This window comes from Pyrus communis, chromosome 14, assembly GCF_041283825.1.
Source record: "Pyrus communis isolate YQ-2024b chromosome 14, ASM4128382v1, whole genome shotgun sequence".
In the NCBI taxonomy this organism is placed as follows: domain Eukaryota; kingdom Viridiplantae; phylum Streptophyta; class Magnoliopsida; order Rosales; family Rosaceae; genus Pyrus; species Pyrus communis.
The window spans coordinates 25,636,614-25,658,841 of NC_142578.1; the positions used below are offsets into that span (position 1 = coordinate 25,636,614).

Genomic DNA, 22,228 nt, shown 5'->3' on the forward strand with positions numbered 1-22,228 from the left:
AAAACCCAGGTCTCTGTCTTCACTAGAAGGTGCCGGAAAGGTGGGGTGTTACCACAAACTTCTGCCCTGTGGAGGTATGGGAGACTCCCACGTTTTGTTGTAGGAATTATTATCCTTTTTGTGGTAACTTTGCGAAGCTTCTGCACAAAATTTGAAGAAGAATTTTGGACCATGGTGCATGAATTCTGTCTTTACAAGCCCAATTGGTAGAATTGTTTGTTGTTATAATGGGCTAGAAAGAAAACTGCAATTTGGGCCTCATTAATCTTGGGTCGGTTAAAAGAAGTGAATATCCTAGTGTAGTTGTTGGTTGACATTGTTTCAATACGTGTCATATGATGAGAAAGAAAAAAACAAACGACTCCATATGACGATTGTGTGAGTAGTGACGCAGGGACAACTGGTCCAGACTGTTGAATGTTGGACTGACATGATCAGGGAAATCTGAAGATCAGTCACTACTTGTTGTGCTTTTTAGGATGTGCTTTTAAAATGACTGAATGTATTTTTAGTGAAAATATTTTTAGAATCAATTCTTAATAAAAATGCAAGTAAATACTATAAAAGAACACATAACTGGTGTTTTTTACAAGAAGCATTGTAAGTGCTTCTGAACCAAAAAACACTTTCTCTAAAAACACTTTTAACTATTTTAAAAGTATATCCAAACGAATTCTAAATGAGTAACACTTAGAGAGTCTCTTTTTTATAAATAAATAGTAATCACTTATTAACTTTTTAGTCTAATATGGCACGTCCCAAAAAATGAGTGGCATTTTTCAAGTCATTCTCGTCTTTTTACTCGACTAGGGTATCCAAAGCCATTTGCAAGACCATTTTTCACTTTACTCTTTGGTTTTTGCCACCATTTATTCGATAAACATATACAGAAGATGAAAAGCCAGCAGTCTCTTCTTCCTCTATAAACCGACGACACCATATGTTAATCGGCAAAATTGCTACTTGTTACATCATTGCTTTGAACAATGGCTGATGAAAAGATCTGTAAAAACAAGCATCAATATGACAGCGAAGACGGCGACGATGATGTCAACAAAGACACCGGAAGCGATTGCGGCCTTTCTCTGGAGAAGCTAAACATAGGATCAAGGAAGAAGCTTGTAATCTTTAGCCTCAATGGCTTGATAGTCCACAGAGTTTCCCTCCACTACGGGACAAAAATTCCGAGCAATCGTACTCCCGATGGCACATATGGAAGCTATCTAGGTACGTACACCAATCTTTGAATTAGAGTGTTGTTCAAAGCATTTAAAGGTACTTTAAATTATATTTTGTAAACCTAACGTGGTTGATGACGGTCGGATTATTAGGATTATTGCATAAGTGTTGTGAGACAGAGGAGAGTGGAACTTCATGTAGGGAAATTTGAAGATCTACTAACATGCATATTGTTTATGGCTGACACATCACATGATTTGCAAATATAGTTTAAAAGTTTGTCTACATAGTATTACACTTTCAAAAAAGTTTACCAACGACTCATGGATAATGATGAGTTTCTCAATTCTACTAGAGCTTGTAGCATGATGTCTACCGAGTTCAAATTGTCCTTCTCCTAGTGTGAATTATAATAGTAATATGGCTTGGATTAAAAAACAATAAATAAAAAAAATACTTAGAATTGATACTACATGTTACATTCGCAAGTTACAATGTACATTCGCTTTAGGTTTGACCACCCTCTTCTTTGACGTTGCAGTTTTTAGGAGACCATTTTGTGAGGAATTCATGCAATTTTGTTTTGAAAGATTTGAAGTTGGAATATGGAGTTCTGCCCAAGAGTAAGTGCACATACAATGTTTTATTTTCTAATTAACTTTTATGGCATGTTTACTATCAATTATGAATTTGGGAACTTATAGCATGGTTACTTAGACTGACGAATTGAATCAACTTTCATCTAGTTGATCCAATTTTTGGTTCCAAGAGTATCTAATTCCTGATTTTAAGATGAAAACCACATATATTTTTTTTTTCTTTTCGTTTTGGACTCTAAACATGAAGAAGTTAGGAATTAGAACGATATCATTTAGTCTTGTTCTCGTTTTTGGTAAGTAAACATGCTATTAATGTTCTTGTCTACCGATTATCATGTTGAGTTATACTTCTGTTTCTTCATGATTTTCATTTGTTATATACTTGCTAGTCACTCTGATTATTGTGCTATGAATGACTGATTAACAGAAAAAATGTGGATGGTGTGTTGGATTGCATAATGGGAAAGCTGAGAAGACGACTGGCATTTGTTTGGGTAAGAACTGTAAGATACATAAAGCTATACATTCATATACGTATATTATTAAGATATATATATATATATATATATGTATATATATGTATTTGGTGAATGTTTGGGGACAAGATTTACTGATATGTATTTCTTCAATAGGATCAACATGAATGTACCGACTCTGGGTTGAAGTCGCTGGAGAATAAAAACAAGCCTCTATTTTTCAAAGAACTGGACAAAGTGTGGAGCTATTTTAGTGGGAAATATTCAGAATCTGATACACTTTCCATTGATGACAAACCTTACAAGGCTCTATTGAATCCTGTATGGTCATCACAACTCTGCCTTCCTCCTTTTTTTTTCAGATTCCCGTTTTCTCCCTTGGCACTCCATTTTTTCCAAGGGTTCGGATTGAATTTTGAAGGAGAATAAAATGACTGAAATGGAAGGAGTGCAGAAGGGGAAAACGAGAGTGCGACAATGGCTATCCTTGATCATTCTAAAGTTGTTTTCTTTATTTCATATCACAGCCTAACACAGGTATCTTCTTGGAGTCATATGATGCTGAGAATGACAACGACAAAGAATTAGGTATGGCGAGAATTTGATACATTTATTATTTTGGAAGTGATTACCGCATGCTCATTTTCACCTCCTACACTGTATATTTTTAGCACACAATGAACTTGCATGTTCGGATATTGTCTCCCTTGAGAATTAACATTTGAAATTCTACCACTTGCCTAACCCAAAAGCCGATTTTTCTTTTTTCTTGAACTGTTGGAAATAGATCCAAAGGGAGAACTTGGGAAGTATTTGGATGGCCTTGCAGATGCAAAAGATGTGCAAATTTATGTGAAGGGAAACCCTTTTGGAATGCCTGCAATTTCACCTACTCATCCGGATTGGAAATTCTACTCGAATGTTCTTCGTAGACTCGGAAAGCGGTACAAGCGTTGAGAGACTCGGCTTTCATGTTTTAACATGAACTGTTATCAACTTTAAATTTCAACGTATGCTTTTTGTTTGCAGCACCTGAGCTGAACATGTTGTCTTCTGGTTCTTTCTGTGTGTTTGTCTAGCTGTTACTCTTGTTGCAATACATTCTGTTGGATCGTGACGGAATCTTTCTTCGATAATTTTGTTCAAGTTATTTTTAATTCATCAATGTATGTCGTACAAAATCGCCAATTTATTTTAACAACTACGACACGAAGGGATGTACCTCTTCTAAATTTCAGAAGAAATAAATTGAGAAATTACAACGGAAGGCAACCTGATGAGAAGAATGTAGCCCACTGCCAAGCAGAATGGGCGTGGCACAAGCAGATGATGGACCTAGGTTCTAGGTTTATGAATGGAAACGACGCATCACTTACGAAGTTAGATTCTCTATAGATGTGTCAAAAGAATATATTGAAGAACTGGCAAGAGAAACCTTTTTAGTAGTTGTGGGAGTGCTTTTCTATCCCTGCTAGCGTAGGCAATTGGGCAAGCCGAGTCAATTCTAGAATTTCAAAAGTAGGTTATTTGATGGCGAAGATGGTTAAGATTTTATTATAACTTCTTATGAGCATATGAAAAATTTAGTAAACTTTATATGTTAGAACACCTCTCACAAACTAGATGACGTGAAATATGTATGGCTGTTGAAAGAGTTAAGATTCCATCATAATATCATTTACAATAAATAATATAGTTCAAATACTTATAAGCACGAACTTTTCGTGTGAGATATTTCTTCGCTGCCACTTATACTTTTAAACTCTAGGCCCTAACTGGCTGCGTTCGTACTTATTATTTTAGTTTTATTTGAAGAAAAAAGATTGACAAATATAAAATTAAAAAAATTAAAAAAATCTCCAACCCAATAAAAAGCAAATGTGAAAAAATTGGCAGTAAAAACAAAAGATAAAAGAAAAATACGTGTACATGGTGCGGGCGGGGGCGGTCGAATAATCCGAGGGTCGGCCGGCAAAAGAAGGCAAAAGAAGACACTTCCAAAAAAAAAAAAAAAAAAAAAAAAAAACGATCCTAAAAATAAAATGCCTTGATATTCGGATACCCGATTAAAAAAAAAACAAAACCAAAAAATAAAGAAAAGAAAAAGAGAAAATTACCAGCAGCGAGCGTTTGATCGGCGCAGGAGGAGGAGTCGCAGACATGGTTGGTCAATGAGCTGCTGCGTTGCACTGGACTGCGTTGGACTGAATTGCGTTGGATTGGACTGTTAGCCCTAACCGCAATGGAAGGTCAGCCTTTCATCTCCTCCGCTCTCTTTCTCTCTCTCTACTCGGAAAATTTGGCTGTTTCCTTTAGTCTTTGTCATCTCTAGGGTTTCTGTGTTAGGCAATTTCTTATTGTTTCAGTGTTTTTTGTGCTCAATTTTGAATTTTGAGCTAAATTCAAGCGCTCGATTTTGTATATTTAAAGTGAATTCAAGAGCTTCTTCCTCAAAAGGAAGTAACATTAATGTGGCCAGCTGAGTGTTTGGTGGATGAATTATGGGTTTCATTGCACAATGACCCCAATTGTGTGACTGTAAAATTTATGAGATGAATTGAATGTCCAAGGGCAATGGGTGATGGGTTCACAATGTCATTGTTGCAAATAAAAAAAAATGATCCAAATGATACGTGGATCCAATGTACATGGCACCTTGTTGCAGAAGAGACAATAGCTATGATGTATGATGGAGAGACAATTATTTATCCGGGAGATTTGGAACCATGTAAGTCTGTTGTTGGAGGAGGAGGAGGAGGACATGGTAAGTGAGGAAAGGTATTTCTTTTGGTAGAACTTGGGGATAGAATAGTGGATGAAGATTAAATGTAAAACTAGTTGGAAATTGAAATACAGCATACTCGAGAAAGTCAGCGAGGATAAAAATTTAGGAGAGTGGTGTGAGAGTAGGAGTAGGGCCCAAGGAATCACAACCATGAGATAATGCATTATGTATGTCATATAAGGATGACCAAGAGCGAAAAAAAAGAAACAAATATTAAGTGCTAACGCGGGTTTTAGTAGGGTACGAAAAGTCTTATGAGTCTTTGATTTTTTGGATTTATGATCAATTTTATTTCTATTGTTCTCCGCTCTTCATAATAAAACTTGTGGTTCTTATAAAAGTGAATAGAAAAAGGTACAGATGGACTGATGGTCAAATTTTGGTAACTGCACAGCATTTCTATAATTTTTGAAGTCAATCAGTAACAATTGTTTCTGTCATTGGTATATATCAACTGTGTGGACGCACTTGTTAAGAAATAGTACACAAACACACACGTAGATTCATGTGCATTTTCTTGTTTCGAACCCCATTTAGCTGATCTACATTATTATACTTTCTTTGGCAGCTATGTCGCCAGACCAGGAATCAGTTGGGTCTGGGACAAAGAGGTCTAGTGCATCATCTGGCTGTAGGTCTCATAACTGCAAGGAGTTTCTTCATAGATTTGTAGACAGTGGCATGCTTACTGCACAATTAGAAGACTGGTTTGAATCTATATCCAACAAATCGGAACCAATGAAACCGGCCTTTGATGTGCCTTTTGAGTTGATAGAACTTCAAAAGTTTGACTATGCATTGGAAGGGATTTCATTTCAGCAGGTGATTAGGATGCCCAATTCCGTTTATGCTTCAACATCGGATGCTGTTGAAGAAACTGCTTATCTTGCCATTGAAGATTTTTTACATGCCGGTGCGAAGGGATTGTGGGAAGCATTCTGGAGTCAAGATGAGCCTATGCCTTTCTCTGTTGCTTGTCTATACAATGAAAACTTGAAATTCTACCAGGCTGAGAAGGCAATTGCGGATGGTAAACTTGGAGGTCTTTGTGCTACTGGTTTATTGCTTACAAACCCTAGACATCCCCGTGGGAAGTGGGATCATATTCTTGAACTGTCTCTTTTAAGGCCTGATATCAGAAACTTTTCCATGGATAGTGACAGGCAGCTTTCTCTATCTGTTTTAGGTGAGGCCCTTTTCTATGCTCTACGTGTATTATTATCAAGAAGCTTGAGCAGAATGAACTACTCTCAGAGTTCAAACTCTGTGTTTATTGTTCTTGTTGATTCTCAGTATGGTGGGGTAGTAAAGGTTGAAGGAGATGTAAATAAGATGGTGTTTGATGTCAATAATGTTTATGAATGTGCTGCTGAATGGATTACAAACCATTCTAGGATTGCAGTCTCGTCCATTGATAGGATCTGGAACAAACTTGGAAATGCCAACTGGGGAGACATTGGTGCTTTACAGGTACTCTTTGCTACCTTCCATTGTATCGTGCAATTTGTTGGATTTCCCAAGCACTCAATAGAGGACTTAGCTGCTGACCATGGTCCTCGCCTCCAAGCAAGAAGGACTGAGAGGCAGTTGGGGAATTCCCGGGCGAATGGAAATGGTCTGTATCGGTTCCAGCAGCGCAGTGTATCCCCAGAAATCGTTGAAGTTGAGGATGATTCTGCTAAAATTGAGACCGAACAGTTAATGAAGCTAGAAGCAGGATCTGTATTATGGTTGGAGGATTCTAACTGGCAAAAAGGTTACCAGATCAATCAAGTCTTGAATAACAGTGAACATCCATATTACATTGCTTCTCCGGTTGAAGAACCTCAGAAAAGTTTGTTTCTATATGTTGGTTCTCATCCTTCCCAGCTGGAGCCCGCGTGGGAGGATATGAATCTGTGGTATCAAGTTCAGAGGCAAACGAAAATATTGACTATTATGAAACAGAGAGGTCTATCTAGCAAGTATCTACCTCAGTTAAGTGCTTCTGGCAGGATTATTCACCCTGGTCATTGTCAGAAACCCAGCTCGGGTGGAAACTGTGATCACCCCTGGTGTGGCACCCCAATTCTTGTGACCAGCCCAGTTGGTGAAACAGTGGCTCATATGACAAGTGAGGCCAGATTTGGTATGGAGGACGCGATCAGGTGTTGCCATGATTGCTTATCTGCACTTTCAACTGCTGCTTCTGCAGGAATTCGCCATGGAGACATCAGGCCTGAGAATGTGATTTGTGTCAGGTCTGCCGAGAAGCAACCTTATTTTGTTCTTATTGGTTGGGGACGTGCTATTCTTGAAGATAGGGACCGCCCTGCAATGAACCTTCATTTCTCTTCTACTTATGCTCTCCAGGAGGGAAAGCTATGCTCAGCTTCAGATGCAGAGAGCCTTGTTTACATGCTTTATATTTCGTGTGGTGGGGTTCTACCTGATCTGGATTCCGTTGAGGGGGCACTGCAGTGGAGAGAGACTTCTTGGTCCAGGAGATTAATTCAACAGAAGTTAGGTGAGGCCTCAACCGTGTTGAAAGCATTTGCCGATTATGTTGATAGTCTATGTGGGACACCATATCCCATGGACTATGATATATGGCTAAGAAGGTTGAGGAGAAACATTAATGAGGATGATTCTGGGAAGGAAATTGATACATCGGGGTAAGACCTTTTTTCAAGGGCCACTGTATTAGAATTGATCCCTTGTGGATCATCTGGATCATAAACGGTTCCTGGCTGCAATAACATGAAATTTTGTAATAAGTTTTTGATACCTGATGTCGGTTGTCCAATGTGATGGTCATCTGAAGTCTTTTGCTTGGAAGTTGGAACAGAATATTTGTGTAAAAGGACGGAGACATATGTTGGAACAGAATGTGATGTTTGTGCTGTTCCTTGCTCTGGAAACTATTTTGGGACTGCTTCACAGAATCTGCTCAGGTGAGCATCATTTTCGCGAAATTTCTGAGCTTTTAGGGTTAGAGTGTGTTCGTGGCGGACCTGAGGATTTAAAATTATATGGATATGTTTGCATACAGCTCCCTAGTAACAGTAGGGGATCGAAAAAAATCATTGATTTCTGGACTCGGGAAGAGTTTTGGTTAAAAGAATATTTGCTGTATCTATTTATTACCATTCCTTTGTAAAGATAGATTCAAAGTTGGCCGGAATATTTTCAAATGCTACGGCGCGAGTGGACTGAAGTATTCCATTGTGTCCAGGGAATCACCCTTTTGTGTAAATGTATGAGCCTTTTTAAGTGTGTATTGAAAAGTCATTTTAATGCAATTATCTGGCATCTTGGTCTTCCTCTAATTTCCACTAGTGGCTTTGGTCTTTCTTCTTCTCACATCAACTAAACCGCTACCAAAACGACCAAAATTATTGATTGAGTGGTACTTCTGTTCTCAATGTTGGAAGAAGTTCCAAATTGACTCGTTCCGGTTGATTAAAAATGGCTGGGTGGGGATTCTCCCAAAATATGCTTGACAGAGATCTCAAAGGAGTCAGCCAAATGGTGGATGTCTCAAATAACTGCGCGGGTTTAGGCGCCTTGCAAATTATGGTTGCCTGACAGTGTTTCCTCTCAACTTGGGTGGTTTAAAACATGCCGGAAGTAACGAAGGGTATTCGACAACATGTTGCTGAACTTTACATCAAGCGTTAAATTCTGGTGTGTGTGGATCAAGTTAGCTAGGACAGTGTGCCTTCCTTCTCGGCGCTTAAGTTGGAATCGCACTTCCCGCAATTTATAAGAGTTGGCAATTCATGCTTTACTAAGTATGAAAATTTGTTTGTCACTTAGTATTACGTTCTAGTGGTATTCCTCTTCACTTGTAAGTGAGAGATCTTAGGTGAGAACGATTCTCACCAAAGATGAATTTGAACCAAATTATTGTTAGCCTATTGTGAGGCTAAGCTCCTCCCTTTTTTTTAGTGTAGATAATATCGCTTGTTCATTAAAAATAAAAATAAAAAGTACCAAAATTTGTAGTTTTTTCTTTTCTTTCTTGGCTTATTAATTGAATTGCCCCTTACACTACCATTTAGTTTCAATTTATTCTCTAATATTGATTTTGTCTCACTTTGCCACTTGAAGCTACCATTTTCAACTCATTAAATTTCTTTCTCTTCTTTTGTGAACTCTAATTTGTTTCGCCAATAAGATTAGTTGATTGAACTAAAAGGCAGGACAGAGGCAAGACAAAGAGGTGTGTAAAAAGTAAAATTGTCCAAAATACCCTTGAATTTAAGCTTTCTTAAACGGATGAGGTGAAGTGAGACCAAAAAAGTTGAAAACGGTAGTTTCAGGAGGTAAATTGAAACTAAATGGCAGTTTCATGGAACAATTCAATTAAGAATTAGTTTTATTTTAAAGAAAAAAAGAAGTTATGTTCTTTGTTGTCAATTCACACCTTGGTAAAACTGGAAAGTCTGAAGATAAGTAGCAACAAAAATAATACTGTATCTTAACAACCCAAAATTGCAGAGACCGATATCGTATGCCTAACGTAAGGTTGCAAAATCGAAGCACAAAAATGGCATGTTGGCTGCTGAATACTTCATATGACTGGATTACATTAGTTCGGATGAAATCCCGAAAAGGCAGCGACGAAGATTCATTTACATACATGGCTCCCTGGAAATTTCTGAATCCTGATTCAGAGAAAGTGAAGTAAATTAGATTATAGCATTAGCATATGAACAGCAACGAGATGAATACTATTCATATCATAGGGAATTCAACGTGAAAAACGGAGTGCCGGCTGTCGTTTCTATCCAAGATCCTTTCCACCATGCATGTGGATGATTCAAAGTTTCTAACTTGTATGGCAAGCAACATAAGAATTTAGGACAGACGGGTTTGTTTCCGTGAACTGCAGAGGTTTCGCTGTCTAAGCGTACTGCAAACCTAGATCCTCTCATGAACGTCAGGTTCAAATCTCTGTCTGCTCCTACAAGAACTATGTAACACAACATAATGATTTGTAGAATATCTAATTCGACCGCTAATGACCAACGTTTCGAGAAGAAAATAAAATCTTCGTTTACGGTTTCTAGCATTCTCTAGACGAACCCAACAAAGTTTAAGCGAAATGATGCAACGTCGAAACTGATAACACGATATGCCACAACAGAACATCTTAAATCCAACAAGAAACATCTTAAATCCAACAAGCCACCCCAGAGAGAGAGAGAGAGAGAGAGAGTAGATGATACCTTGAATTTTTATGGTATTCCTTCATTCACTAGGCTGCATTGGAGTGTCTATCCGTACCCTCTACGTCATGGCATCTCCAGTATCGGAAGAACTGAAGTAGTATCTAAATGATATTAAGGTACAAGAATATCATATTGTTCAAGATACTGCACTTGTTCTGCAAGAAAAAAGTTCAACGTTCGAAGGAAACTATAAGACCAAATCTTTGCAGTATGTGAATGCACTAGTACTATTTAACAAAGTATGCTATACATGTTCGAAGAAACATATGAAACAGCGACGATAAAATAAGGATACAAAAATATCCAGAAGCATGCATCCTCCAGCATCCACCAGCCACGCGAGGTTCGGTCTGATATTCGACCACTCCATGCTGTTCACCAAAATGCTGCACAACAAGGAACCACAATCGTTCGTGAAACAGACTAAAACTAACACTTGAAATATTCCCACATTGGTAAGAAAATACATCAGTAACTTTCGAGCTTACGCTAAAGTAAATGGCTGTAAACCAAAAGGATAAACAGTAGAAAAAGAACTATGAACGTTTAAGCAATATTCACCTTGCGATGTAAGTGGTATTGCCAACAATAGCAATGATGAACATGAAAGGATTAAGTCCCTGCAAATTATAAAGGAAAATTATATCCCTCAACGGTACTCATAACCCCTATACTCGAGCTTATGCCTAACATAAACACAGATTAATTATTTTTCCACCCACTACTGACTCCGAAAAAAGAAGGTGAAAATGCTTACGTCAACATTGCCCTTCCGGATCTGCAAAAAAAATGATCAAGAATCAGAAGTTAACATTGCTCAGACAACTGAGACAGAAGACGCGGAAGAAATTAACTACTGTTAAGGATACTACTCACATTTAAGTAAATTTGAGGAAGCCGTCCGCCAATGTAAATAGCTGTCATTCCCCAGCCAAGGAAACTTCCTATCCCACAGCTATCTTTAGTACCCGTTTCTCGCAGCAGCCCACTACTCACCTGAATTCAAATAGCAGTTCACCAGAAAAGAATAGAGCTTAATTTTTCAGTCTTCCACGTTGGAAAGGTTTCTACATAAAAACTATCATAAAACTGAAAAAATATGTATAATGAGCAAGACATTGACCCAAGCTTAAACCTTTTGTCCAAACTCGAAAGTTGAGAAAAATAATGATGACGATGATGATGAGAAAAGATAAAGAGGCAACTGAGAGCGAAAACTGCTTAACGATAAACACTAGTGCTCTGTGCAACAAGAACAATGCTGCTTGACCTGTTTTCTCTATAGAATCTTAAGAGTAATAAAATTGAAGTAAATTAATACTTTGGAATGTCAACTACCTGCAACAGCCATCTTCCTACTTGCATCACTACTCCTCGATTTGGATTCTCAACACTTAAATCACCTGATTGGTGATTAAAAGTGCCAAATAAGGTCATCAGCGAGACCTAAAGTCAAAGAGACAAAAGTTTACATCGTAAGATCAATATTAGAACGATAGAATATAAATTTTACGATCAGCAGTATAGAGCTCACCACACATAGCGTAGTCTTGACATTATTAGATGGTGCAGATTGTGTAGATGCAAGTGCACCAAGCAAGGGCTCTTCATTGGGATTTCGATTATGATTCAATGTACGAGTTGTTCTTTGTGCCGCATGAAATTCTTCTGTAGAGGCGTGACTCCTTGATAAAGATCTTGCTGATCTGATGAATTCATAATAAAAAAAGATTTCCAATTACATGATCATGATTGTCAACAATGAAAAGTTGATAGATCACTACACTGCAAATTTAAATTTTCATGTCAGAATGCATCTGATTATTGTTTCAGACGTTCTTTAAAAATGTTGCCAACTATTTCAGCTAGCAACATTTTGTTTCAAGTTTTTAAGCTTGTATATGTAGCAAGGGTGAGCAATTGACCAAAAGCTCCATCATGAAAATCAGAGAGGCTTGAGTATCAACAAGTCTCGAGCATCTGTACACGCACTTGAGAAAATGCACATTTTGCTTTAGTGAGCCAAATCGAATTCTCCATCAGTTAAATTATTAAAAGCAAGACTATAAGAGAATAATATATGACTCTGATGGGAAAAATCAGTTACATGTAGTATGATTCTCGTCCGGGAGAAATATTGGGACAAAGAATGGGTGAACTTGAAACATTTCCTGCAGAGGGGGTGTCAACCACAATAGTCCTGCCACTAGCTTTTCCTGGAACCTCAGCGGGATTAGACTTGGAACCCTAAATTACAGATTAGTGCATTAGAGGTATTCGCTTGCTTTCTGATATAACGATCGTAGGTAAAGGGAAAAAAGAAATTAACAAGCAGAAAGTAGTTTAATAAGCAAATATACCGGTCATAAGTAAATTACGTGCACCAGTTATATACTACTGTTGTATACTTCAGGGATTAGGATATTCAAGTCTCTCTGAGATGAACTTGAACACCTCTCTAAACCCAAAGTTATAAACTTGAAATGAACATAAAAGAAAACATGCAGGAGTGTCTAAAGATATATAAGAGGAGACGAGGACGCCAGATGCTAACCTTTTTCAAATTGTACTTAAGACGAGGATATATGTAACGATAGTATATGGTCTGTGCAGAAAGAACTGATGTGGTTGCTGTATAAAACTGCATACCAAGAAAACAGTGCACATCAACTTATTTGTTAATGACATTAAGTAAATTTTAATAAAAAACCTATGTTGGTTAGTTATCAAAGTGCAGCTTGAGTCGATATTCCTACCATTGCTGTATAGTATTGTGTTGGAAGCTGCATAAGAAAGTATACAAAGGCAGTTAGTCACCAAACGAATATAAACTGCCCAAATGAGCGCGCATTACACAACGCCGAGATAGACCAACACAAACTTGTCCCTGAGTTAAACGTGACCATAAAGAAAAACCACGACGCTACCACACCAACGGAAAGGAAAACAAAATGTGGTCTTCTTTGAAGCCATGTCACAAGTATTGGTCTTCCCATCAGCAATTAACGAAACTAATAGTGACTAAAGGAGACATGTCTACGGCATAAGTCCTAATGAGCACTGGAGACATGTCTACTGCATATGTGCTTTCGTTGTAAAGTTGACACAAAATCATCAAGAATAATACATTTCCATACCAACGTTAATTAAAAGCTAAAAACCTTAAACAAAGTTTCGAAAGCTATGAAAACAATGAAACATTAAACACTCACAGTAGCTGGTTCCAACAGGCAGCCAAAAAGGTTAAACAGGTCTCTGCAAAAGAATTTGATATAAAATTAGTTACTGGTCCAAATAAGAAATTGAAATTCCGGTTTGATAATGTAACGAATGATCCAAACACATTCAAAAATTCAAAAAGTATACAAAATCATCAAGAACAAATGGATTGGTGAGAGTGAGATACTCTTGGAGTATTACAAAGCAATTAATCTTACATCAATATCAAAAGTGCAAGGACGTACGAAAGCGAAAATCGTAGAAAAACACAATCCCAGTTTGTCATTTGGCCAAAAGATAAACTACAAGAACTTCAAGGTTGCATTTGGATAATATAGTTTGATAAAAACACTTGTAACTCAAGTGGTAAATAATATTTATGCATGCACCGAGGTTTTGTGTTCGAAAGTATTTGGAATGACATTGACGTAACTACTAAATAGACATGCGTTAAGCTAGTTGGTTAGTACACTGTACTCCACCTTTTAAACCCTACACCCTAAACCCATTAGAATATTACCCGAGAATCCAAGTCATCAAGAAAGCAAGAGAGAGGCCGTGAGTGGATTTGGCTTTGTAGTTAGTGATGATTTGGGGAATCCCAGCGACGCCCCAAGTGAGGACGCTGATTACACCCAGCGCCAACGACATGAAGTCCTTCACGCTGCAGAGTTTGTACCCCAAGTACTTCCTCCCCCATTCCCAGCAATGCTCGCCCACTACTCTTCCCATTCCCAGTCCCAATGGGATCGTTGAACTCCCAAGAAATCCTATTCCCGTTCCTTCTCTCTCCCCTCTTTGCTTCTCTCTCACTTCCCTGCTGTGTTCGAGTTTTTCTATATGTTTTGAGTGGGAGAGAGAGCTTTTTTATATTAGGGGGAGAGAGATTTATTAGAAGGAAATTCTAAGGTTTTAAAAGATTTATAAATTTATGGTGTTTAATGGAGTTTTATAGATTTCATGAGGTGTAAATTTTTAGTGAAATATTTCAAATTTTAGGAGAGACCTCATTTTTTAAAGTCTAAAAAACACTATAAAACCTTTAAAAAAAAAAAAAAAAAAAACACTATAAAACCACTCCAAATTCATTAAAATCCTTCACCTTATAAAATACTCTAAAATCATATTTTATTGAATATAGAGTTTTATGAAATACTTTAAAATCTCATAAACTCTACACTCGGAAATTTATAAACTCTTTTACAAAAAAAGATAATCACACACAAAAAAGGGTTGTTATTCATAAAGTTTATGCCAATCTTTGTTTGCTTAAGAAAAACATATCTTTGAATATCTTTTTATTTATTGAACAAAAAAAAAAAGAATATTTTTTTATTTAAAGAATGATTGGAACTGAAAGTTACTGGCAATTTTTGCCGGTTTTGCGAAACGTTGAATCGCTCGAAAATAAAGGGAGGATATTCTTTTCACTCTTAAATTGCAAATTTGCAAAAATTGGTTAGATCGTCCTTGTAATTATTAAAAATTATTATTTATTTTCCTTTTTGGCTTTTATTTGCCACCACTCCAAAATTGTCTTCACAGGCAATACAAACACCAGCTGTGTTACACTACATTCTCGTTTGGAAGTAATTTTAAAATGACTAAAAACGTTTTTGGTAAAAATATTATTGGAACTAATTCTTAGTGAAAGTGTAAGTAAATCTAAAGAAAAAAAAAACATTTCAATTAGTGCTTCTTGGAAGAAGCACTTTCAATCATTTCAACAACACGTAGATATCTCACCTTTAGTCGTTAGATAAGGATAGACAAGGTTCAATTTGAAATCAGTTTTAACCTCAAAATATGACCCAACCAATCAACCGTTAAGTGGTGCAGTTCAGTTTGATTCGAGCTGAAATCGAACGAAAGAACATGAAATATTGAAACAAAAACACCGAAAAAGCACTGTTGTTCATTCCATAATATTCATCCTGCACTTCATAATGGAAAGTAGCATAGGTTCCGGGTTGAAGCACAAACAGCGAAAAAAGAACATCGTGCTGATAACGTAAAAAATCAACCCTGGTACAGACCAAAGAAGTTAAGTGAAAATAAAAAATAAATCGTGTAAGGCTTCAATAACAGTACCCACTGAAGGGCACAAAGAAGGTTGTATAACCTAAACCAAATGCTGATCCTACAGGAGTATTAAAATTGTGGTTTACTTTTGGAGACCTGGTTCCATTGTCTGGACTGGTGGGGCTGTAACTACAGCCAGACTCAGGTCAGGAGCGCCGGAATCAGACTTTTCACGGATCTCCCGGTACTCTTGACAAAGTGCACACAGATGGCAGAAAAAATGAGTGACGAAGTCTCCACATGGTGCTTCCTACAAAATTCAAGGACAAGAAATGATAAGCCCTAGTGAAGTAAAAAAATTAAGAATAAGCAGTTGTCCCACAAAAAGTTTCGAGTAGTTCATGACCTCCCACAAACATATTATTTCAAAGTAATCAAATAAATTATTTTCCACCAATGAGCACAATATAAAGTCACATTCCCTACCACATGAATGATAAATACATCTTCCCTTAATGATATTATAATCCTGCATCAGCAACTTGAAGCCTTTCATTACTATATATGAAGAACCTTTTTTTTTTAAATCTTAGAGTGGTAAGCCTTATATATGGTGTCATGCACAGGCATGAATTGCGGTTGGAAGCTCAAACTTGAACATTGTATGAGAGCACTCAATCAACGTGTCAAACCCAACTTCTACACCAATAATCAATCACATTTTTGGTAATCATTTCTATTTCTCAAACAGTCGAAATGCAGATTGAAACTCAGATGAAAAGTAAAACAAAATTCAAGACAGAACTGAGAGAATAAAAGCACAAAATCAAAACTTTTCTACTCTTAAAAAGGTAACAGACTTTAAGCCTGTAAATTGAAAAACGATGTTATACCTGAAGATTATACTTTGTTCTTAGGGCACTGCGGTAGCCACAAGCAAAACATGCAACAAAGCATCCCGGTATGCCCAAAAACAGGCCCTCAGTCAATAAGCAGCAGGCGGTATTGACAAGTGCCCACAAAATAAAATGAGTCATGCATGATCCTAATAATGTCCCAGAACCCAGAAATTCTGCATTCTTTCCAAACAGAAAGCATGGACAAAATAGACCTACACAACCTGTAAAATAAAAAATCAGCAATCAGATGGTTGTTATTGGTTTGAAAGTCATTATCTGGAGACATGATGGATGAAGCTCCTGCTACTTTTACGAACATATTTGGCAATGGTTGTGTACCTAACAAGCAAATGTTACAACTTATCGTGATAAACCAAAAAAAAAAAAAGTCAGATTACCCTCTGCCCATGTACATCCTCTAACGTATTCAAACATTATCATCTATTTATTCACCACTAACAACACAGAGTATATACCAACAACCAATGCTTTACCTCGCATCAAACTGGATATCACGTCCTTAAAATGAGGTTTAAAGTACTCAATATATGGATCTTATTAATAATCCTTATCCAAATTTTGTCCATGAAAAATTCAAGGTGTTAGTTTATCAATGTACACTTCGTAAGTTCTGTTATTCTAACCTACTGTTCTCTTCATGTTCTTGTCAAGTTTGATGGGATAGTATATACTGTTTGATCTATAAAAAAAATCCGCGCATGGTTACTCGCCCGAAATTTAGATATTGCAATGGCTTTTAACTAACACAGAATGAACACCAATCACAAATTTAGACGTAAAAGAGGTCCTCCATATATTGAAGAGTACTCAGAGAACATTAATGCATAAAAAATAAGAGGCGAGCATATAGTAACATATAGGGTTAGTTAAATAATTCAAGTCCTCTCCTAGCCTTGCTTAAAGAATCCTCGTAAAATTCATGTATAATGGCAACAGGCTAATTTTTGTTGTCCCTACTCAAGAAGGCACCTTCATAATTTTCCTTCTGATAAATCAAGGTCACAAGGCAGAAAGTAGCGTACAGCTCTGCATATCGTCACAGCATGCGCAGATTCCAGAAGACCATTGTTTGGGCCCATCAATGCTGTTCTGCTGATTGGGCGGGTCTTCATTTCGTGAATCAGAATCTGACATTCCCAACGGAATGTAAGCAGGTGGAGCATAACTGCTTTGGCCTTTCATCTTCTTTCTGGTTACACAAATGATATGTACCAGTACCCAAAAGCACTAGAAACGTATAAACAAGAAAATGTAACAGAGTCAATGAATGTGCAATCCTATAGATCTCAACTAGTCACAAAAACACTTCTATTAAGAATTACCCAACAAACATGAAAGCGAAACAAACACAATGTGAGAGGGAGAGAAATCATCAGTGGGGGCAGCGACGCTTTTGTCAAGATTTCAAAGAGTCAGACCAGCGGCCCACTACTAATCACACAAATACCATCCCCAACTACCAACTTATGCGGCTTCATCACAAAAAAGCCCCGGTATCATTAGGATCGGAAGCATTCGTTACATACTGTAATTTATTTTGTCAATTTTCGATGTGGGATTCTTGTATTCTTCAACACATACAAATGCTAAGATTGTAACTCTTGAGTAACAAATTCAACGAATTCGAACACAAAATAAAGCATCAAATCAAAAGCTGGGATTTTGGACACAAAATTTGAGATTCAGAGCTGGGATTTAGATAAGAAATCAAGCTATGCCATGCCCAACATAATTACAAATGAATTAGGAAAATAAATAATAAAGAAAATTGAAAGCGAAGAACAATGAAAAAATGGGTAGAAATCGGAAAATAAGATTCTTACCGGGCCGGCTGAGTCGGTGGTGGAGGAAGGAATAGTAGCGCCGACGATCCGCCTGTTGTTCGGTGGTTGAGAGAGTGGAAATGACGGGAGCTAACCGGGTCCGAGTCGATTGGAGGAGAACCTGTAGTTGATTCCGTTGCTTAAATTACCTTTTTGGGCTTTTGACTAAACTAAACTTTTTTCTTGATTGAAATTTAGATATACGGCCATATTATTTAGTGTCACTTGATATTGCCATGTGGTTGTGTTTGTTGAAATATTTTTATTATGTAGTTGTATCATCAATTATAACATCTCTCTAATAGAGATAGAATCCACATGCGTTGATGGATTCTATCTCTATTAGAAAGATGATACATTTAAAAAATAAAAAAAAACGATAGTATTTACACTAAGGGGATGAGGGAGTGAGATGGTTCAAATTCGTTTTTGATGAGTATTGAACCCAAAGATACAATTAAGTGGTAAATATAGCATTACTCTTTTTTTTCAATTAAAAATAATGCAGGGTTGAAAAGTTTGAAGGGCTAGCTTTGTGGGAGGGTTAAATGTGGGAACCCAGAGGATCTTAGGGATCCGTCAATCGTGTCTGTTTATCGTACATCGTACGGTTATAAATTATTTTAAGTATTTTTATTTAAAATTAAACACAAATAGTACTTGATAAAAACTGACCATACGTTGTACGATAAATAGACACAATTCACGAATCCCCAGGATCCTTAGAGCAGTTCCACCCCAGCCTAATAGGCTAGTACACAGCTTGAAAAATGGACTGGCCTCCCCTTTTTTTGCTCCATCCGAGCCTAAGCTAGGCCATAGACCGGCCCAGAATTGACAATCCTGTGAGACGGCCTATCTGACGCTGCTGATGCCAGCGTGGCGTCGGAGGGAGAAGGATGGGAGGACGAAGCGGACGACGTGACCTTGGGCGCACTTGATGCCCTGCCATTGAGAGTAGTCGAAGAGCTCGTTGAGGGTGTAGAGGAGCTTGATGTTAAGGTCGGCTTGGGATTTGAAGGACAGGAGGGCGACAACGTCGGAGGATGAGATAAGGAGGTTTGGAGGCGGTGGTGGGAATGGAAGGGAAGTGGAGGGGTGGACGGCAGTAGCAACGAGGAAGAAGGGTGGAGATGCAAAAATCAAAAATATTTTAATAATAATATTATTATTTTATTAAAAAGTCAGAAATTAAAAGTCAAATTATTATTTTATAATAAAAATTGATAATATTTTAATAAAATTAACTAGGATATTTTTTTTAAGGGTAAAGATGCATTTGACCTATTACTGTTCATTATGGTCTATCGCTATTCAATGAGTGGATTAAATAGGCTGGGTGCTGACGCATTTTTTTAGGAGTGGACTTGCTCTTAGTAACAAAGATAGCCTTTGTCACGCCCCAATCCCGACATACGTCCAGAATTGACACGTGGCGTCAACAAAAATCCGTATCTATCATATCCCACCTCCGGGATATGGCCAAGCACAACTCAGTAATCGAATCACATAGTTATTTTCGTATGCTTTATGGCTGCATCTAACCTCCCTGTTAGACTGCCTACGTACCCTAGACAGGGATCAAGCCATTCGTAGTTCGTCATGCACAATAATTGACATATAACACAGTCCGATTAAGTCGAAAGGTATAACATTTCTCAATCAGTCAATAGAACTTGACAAGCATGAAAATACTAGACTCAGGGTTACATAACAACCCATCTGAAAATCATGATTTCCCCTCCAACAATATATAGGCCATTATGTCACAACATGATACCGCAATTCACAACATATATCATTTCAAAGAATCAACGATGTACAATACCATTCTCTAGCCACATTTATCAACAAGTCTAGTCATAACAATGACCATGGTATCCAACATAACAATCCCACATGACGATTAACATATCCCACTTCAACCCTCACACAAATTCCTCACGTTTCCCACATAAATTCGCGTTTCATAGCGAGTAACATATTTAAGAATTAACAAAGAACATATTAATCTCTAGAAACATTAATCAACTAAAATACTCATGATAACTCCACTCATATCCAACGTCATTCCACAATCACATCAATCAATAATGTCAACCAACACATCATCAATAACACTTACAACAAGTCGAAACGCAAGGCTAGAGCAACACAATTCAGTTGAAGACTACATCTTTGGAAAAGGGGATTTTGGACCGCACAACGGACCAAGGCTCCAAAGGGGATTCCGGACCATCACTCAACGGAATCCAAACAGAACTCAGTTCCAATCCACCCAACCGAATTGAACGGAAGTCCAAGAAACATAACAACGGCTCGAAGGAACAAGACATGATTCAAGTTACCCAATTCACGAAACTCAACGAAACAAAGCAATATTTGAGTAAAATCCACATCACAATGGGTCATCGGTCATTTACTAGCCTCACATCTCCCAAGCAATTCAATATGCATTACAATCATGTGTCATAACCATTTCCAATACCTAAGTTACATCACATTTCACTTCATCATACTAATCACTATACTTCCAACATTATATTTCAATACATAGCTTGTAACATATCAAGGAATCACGAAGTACAATATTAACATTTAATTACGATAATCAATCAATGAGATAACATATCATTTCACGAATTTAATTAAATAACTCTACATAATTCCCAATTTGGGTTAAGAATAATAACATGGTAATTCTAATTTATTTTCACAATATCTATTGTGGGTAATTCTCATCTACTCGAATTTAGGATTCTAAATCACCTTACGGAATGAACAAGAGCAAGGATTCCGGACCATCACTCAACGGAACCCAAACCAAGATACGATTCCGGACCGTCACTCAACGGAATCGCGGAGTGGAGAAGGAAGGATTCCGGACCATCACTCAACGGAATCCAAACCAGGATACGATTTCGGACCATCACTCAACGAAATCGCAGAGTAGAATGTGCAACACCAATCGATAAAACAAGACATGGATCAAGTTACTCAAGGTACAAAGACTCAATGAAACGAGAATGAATAATGACACGAGGGTTGAAACATGTTTCGAAGCAACAAACCCCATAACAATGGATTAAAGGTCCACTACTAGCTCTCGCATTTCATCACATCAATCCAATCATACAATACAAACCATATTTCCAATCCACAAGTCAAATCATACTTATTGAAAATAGATCACTGGCCACAAATAAAATAACACTTCAATAGAATTCACATTTAATTAACATAGGTCTATGGCGTATGTATATATATAATTCACATTTCAATATGCAATTCGAATCACTTTTCCACAATATTACCCATCCATAATCAAACCACATTTAATAAAAATAGATCGATGGCCAATTATAAAAGAAATCACATTTTAATAGCTTAGTTTGGTTAGTAATGTGTGCTACTTGTATTTATACTCTTGATTGTACTTTTGTGTTCCGATTAGGCTCTTCAAAGGAACAAAATTAATATTATCTAAAGAAAGTACACTGATTATGGAATCTACCACTCAAATAATATCACTCAATTAGTAGTAAAGAAGATTAGAAAGGAAACTGGAAAAGAAAATAGATGTGGCAAAAAAAAGTACTCTACTTCTCCACAAAATCTGCAGAAAACAGCACTATTAGACCAAGTTTAGGCTCCCTTTGGGACATTCCAAACTAAACCAAATCATGTGATATTATATGGGTTTTGAAGCTTGTGTTCTGTACTTTAAAAGCATACAAAGTTTGTAGAAAACGGAGCTCTAAATTGGAAGTTATGCCAAAAGGAAAAACGGAGCCTTGAAACTGGAAACCCAATTTTCTGCTGCTGTTTGGCAGCCCGCGACCCAAACTTAAAGAAGGTTTTGATCAACCAAAACTCAACGAAATTGAGTGAAACAAATTGGGTTACGATCATGAGCATATATACTTTCAACACACTAAAAATTTTCTCCAAAGGAGCACATGAAGGCCTAGAAATTAAGAGCCAAAGAA

The 22,228-nt window shown here is 37.2% G+C and overlaps 4 protein-coding genes across 4 annotated transcripts; 2 read left to right on the forward strand and 2 right to left on the reverse strand.

Moving 5' to 3' along the window:
* The first annotated feature begins 796 nt into the window (after nt 1–796).
* On the forward strand, nt 797–3,419 carry LOC137713373 (uncharacterized). The gene is made up of 6 exons (XM_068452662.2): nt 797–1,227; nt 1,721–1,802; nt 2,206–2,272; nt 2,411–2,575; nt 2,782–2,842; nt 3,042–3,419. Exons 1-6 carry the CDS (start codon nt 987–989, stop codon nt 3,209–3,211), a joined length of 786 nt encoding a protein of 261 aa, XP_068308763.2. The 5' UTR covers nt 797–986; the 3' UTR covers nt 3,212–3,419.
* An 818-nt stretch (nt 3,420–4,237) lies between these two features.
* On the forward strand, nt 4,238–8,320 carry LOC137713118 (uncharacterized). The gene is made up of 2 exons (XM_068452376.2): nt 4,238–4,503; nt 5,608–8,320. Exons 1-2 carry the CDS (start codon nt 4,497–4,499, stop codon nt 7,695–7,697), a joined length of 2,097 nt encoding a protein of 698 aa, XP_068308477.2. The 5' UTR covers nt 4,238–4,496; the 3' UTR covers nt 7,698–8,320.
* A 1,077-nt stretch (nt 8,321–9,397) lies between these two features.
* On the reverse strand, nt 9,398–14,245 carry LOC137713304 (vacuolar lysine transporter YPQ1-like). Its single transcript, XM_068452589.2, has 13 exons — nt 13,995–14,245; nt 13,468–13,510; nt 13,012–13,038; nt 12,810–12,896; nt 12,363–12,502; nt 11,790–11,961; nt 11,594–11,701; nt 11,132–11,251; nt 11,013–11,033; nt 10,817–10,875; nt 10,551–10,641; nt 10,253–10,356; nt 9,398–9,688 (listed from the first exon to the last, which is right to left on the reverse strand). The coding sequence occupies exons 1-12, from the start codon at nt 14,204–14,206 to the stop codon at nt 10,282–10,284; spliced, it is 1,155 nt and encodes a 384-aa protein (XP_068308690.2). The 5' UTR covers nt 14,207–14,245; the 3' UTR covers nt 9,398–9,688; nt 10,253–10,281.
* Nucleotides 14,246–15,357: 1,112 nt separating this feature from the next.
* LOC137713673 (protein PLANT CADMIUM RESISTANCE 10) lies at nt 15,358–18,465 on the reverse strand. The gene is made up of 4 exons (XM_068453004.2): nt 18,240–18,465; nt 17,439–17,643; nt 16,390–16,616; nt 15,358–15,806 (listed from the first exon to the last, which is right to left on the reverse strand). Exons 2-4 carry the CDS (start codon nt 17,596–17,598, stop codon nt 15,639–15,641), a joined length of 555 nt encoding a protein of 184 aa, XP_068309105.2. The 5' UTR covers nt 17,599–17,643; nt 18,240–18,465; the 3' UTR covers nt 15,358–15,638.
* Between the last annotated feature and the right edge of the window lie 3,763 nt (nt 18,466–22,228).

What these genes read in the sequence shown, in the direction of transcription:
- LOC137713373 (XM_068452662.2), top strand. Translation starts at nt 987, where the DNA reads ATGGCTGATGAAAAGATCTGTAAAAACAAGCATCAATATGACAGCGAA. An exon ending in ACAAGGCTCTATTGAATCCT is followed by an intron (nt 2,576 to 2,781) that starts GTATGGTCATCA and finishes TTCATATCACAG; the next exon opens with CCTAACACAGGTATCTTCTT. An exon ending in TGACAACGACAAAGAATTAG is followed by an intron (nt 2,843 to 3,041) that starts GTATGGCGAGAA and finishes TGTTGGAAATAG; the next exon opens with ATCCAAAGGGAGAACTTGGG.
- LOC137713304 (XM_068452589.2), bottom strand. Translation starts at nt 14,206, where the DNA reads ATGGGAAGAGTAGTGGGCGAGCATTGCTGGGAATGGGGGAGGAAGTAC. An exon ending in TAGGAAGATGGCTGTTGCAG is followed by an intron (nt 11,252 to 11,593) that starts GTAGTTGACATT and finishes ATTTGAATTCAG; the next exon opens with GTGAGTAGTGGGCTGCTGCG. An exon ending in GCATGCTTCTGGATATTTTT is followed by an intron (nt 10,357 to 10,550) that starts GTATCCTTATTT and finishes AATATCATTTAG; the next exon opens with ATACTACTTCAGTTCTTCCG.
- LOC137713673 (XM_068453004.2), bottom strand. Translation starts at nt 17,598, where the DNA reads ATGAAAGGCCAAAGCAGTTATGCTCCACCTGCTTACATTCCGTTGGGA. An exon ending in CTGTGACGATATGCAGAGCT is followed by an intron (nt 16,617 to 17,438) that starts GTACGCTACTTT and finishes TTTATTTTACAG; the next exon opens with GTTGTGTAGGTCTATTTTGT. An exon ending in GAACAAAGTATAATCTTCAG is followed by an intron (nt 15,807 to 16,389) that starts GTATAACATCGT and finishes TGAATTTTGTAG; the next exon opens with GAAGCACCATGTGGAGACTT.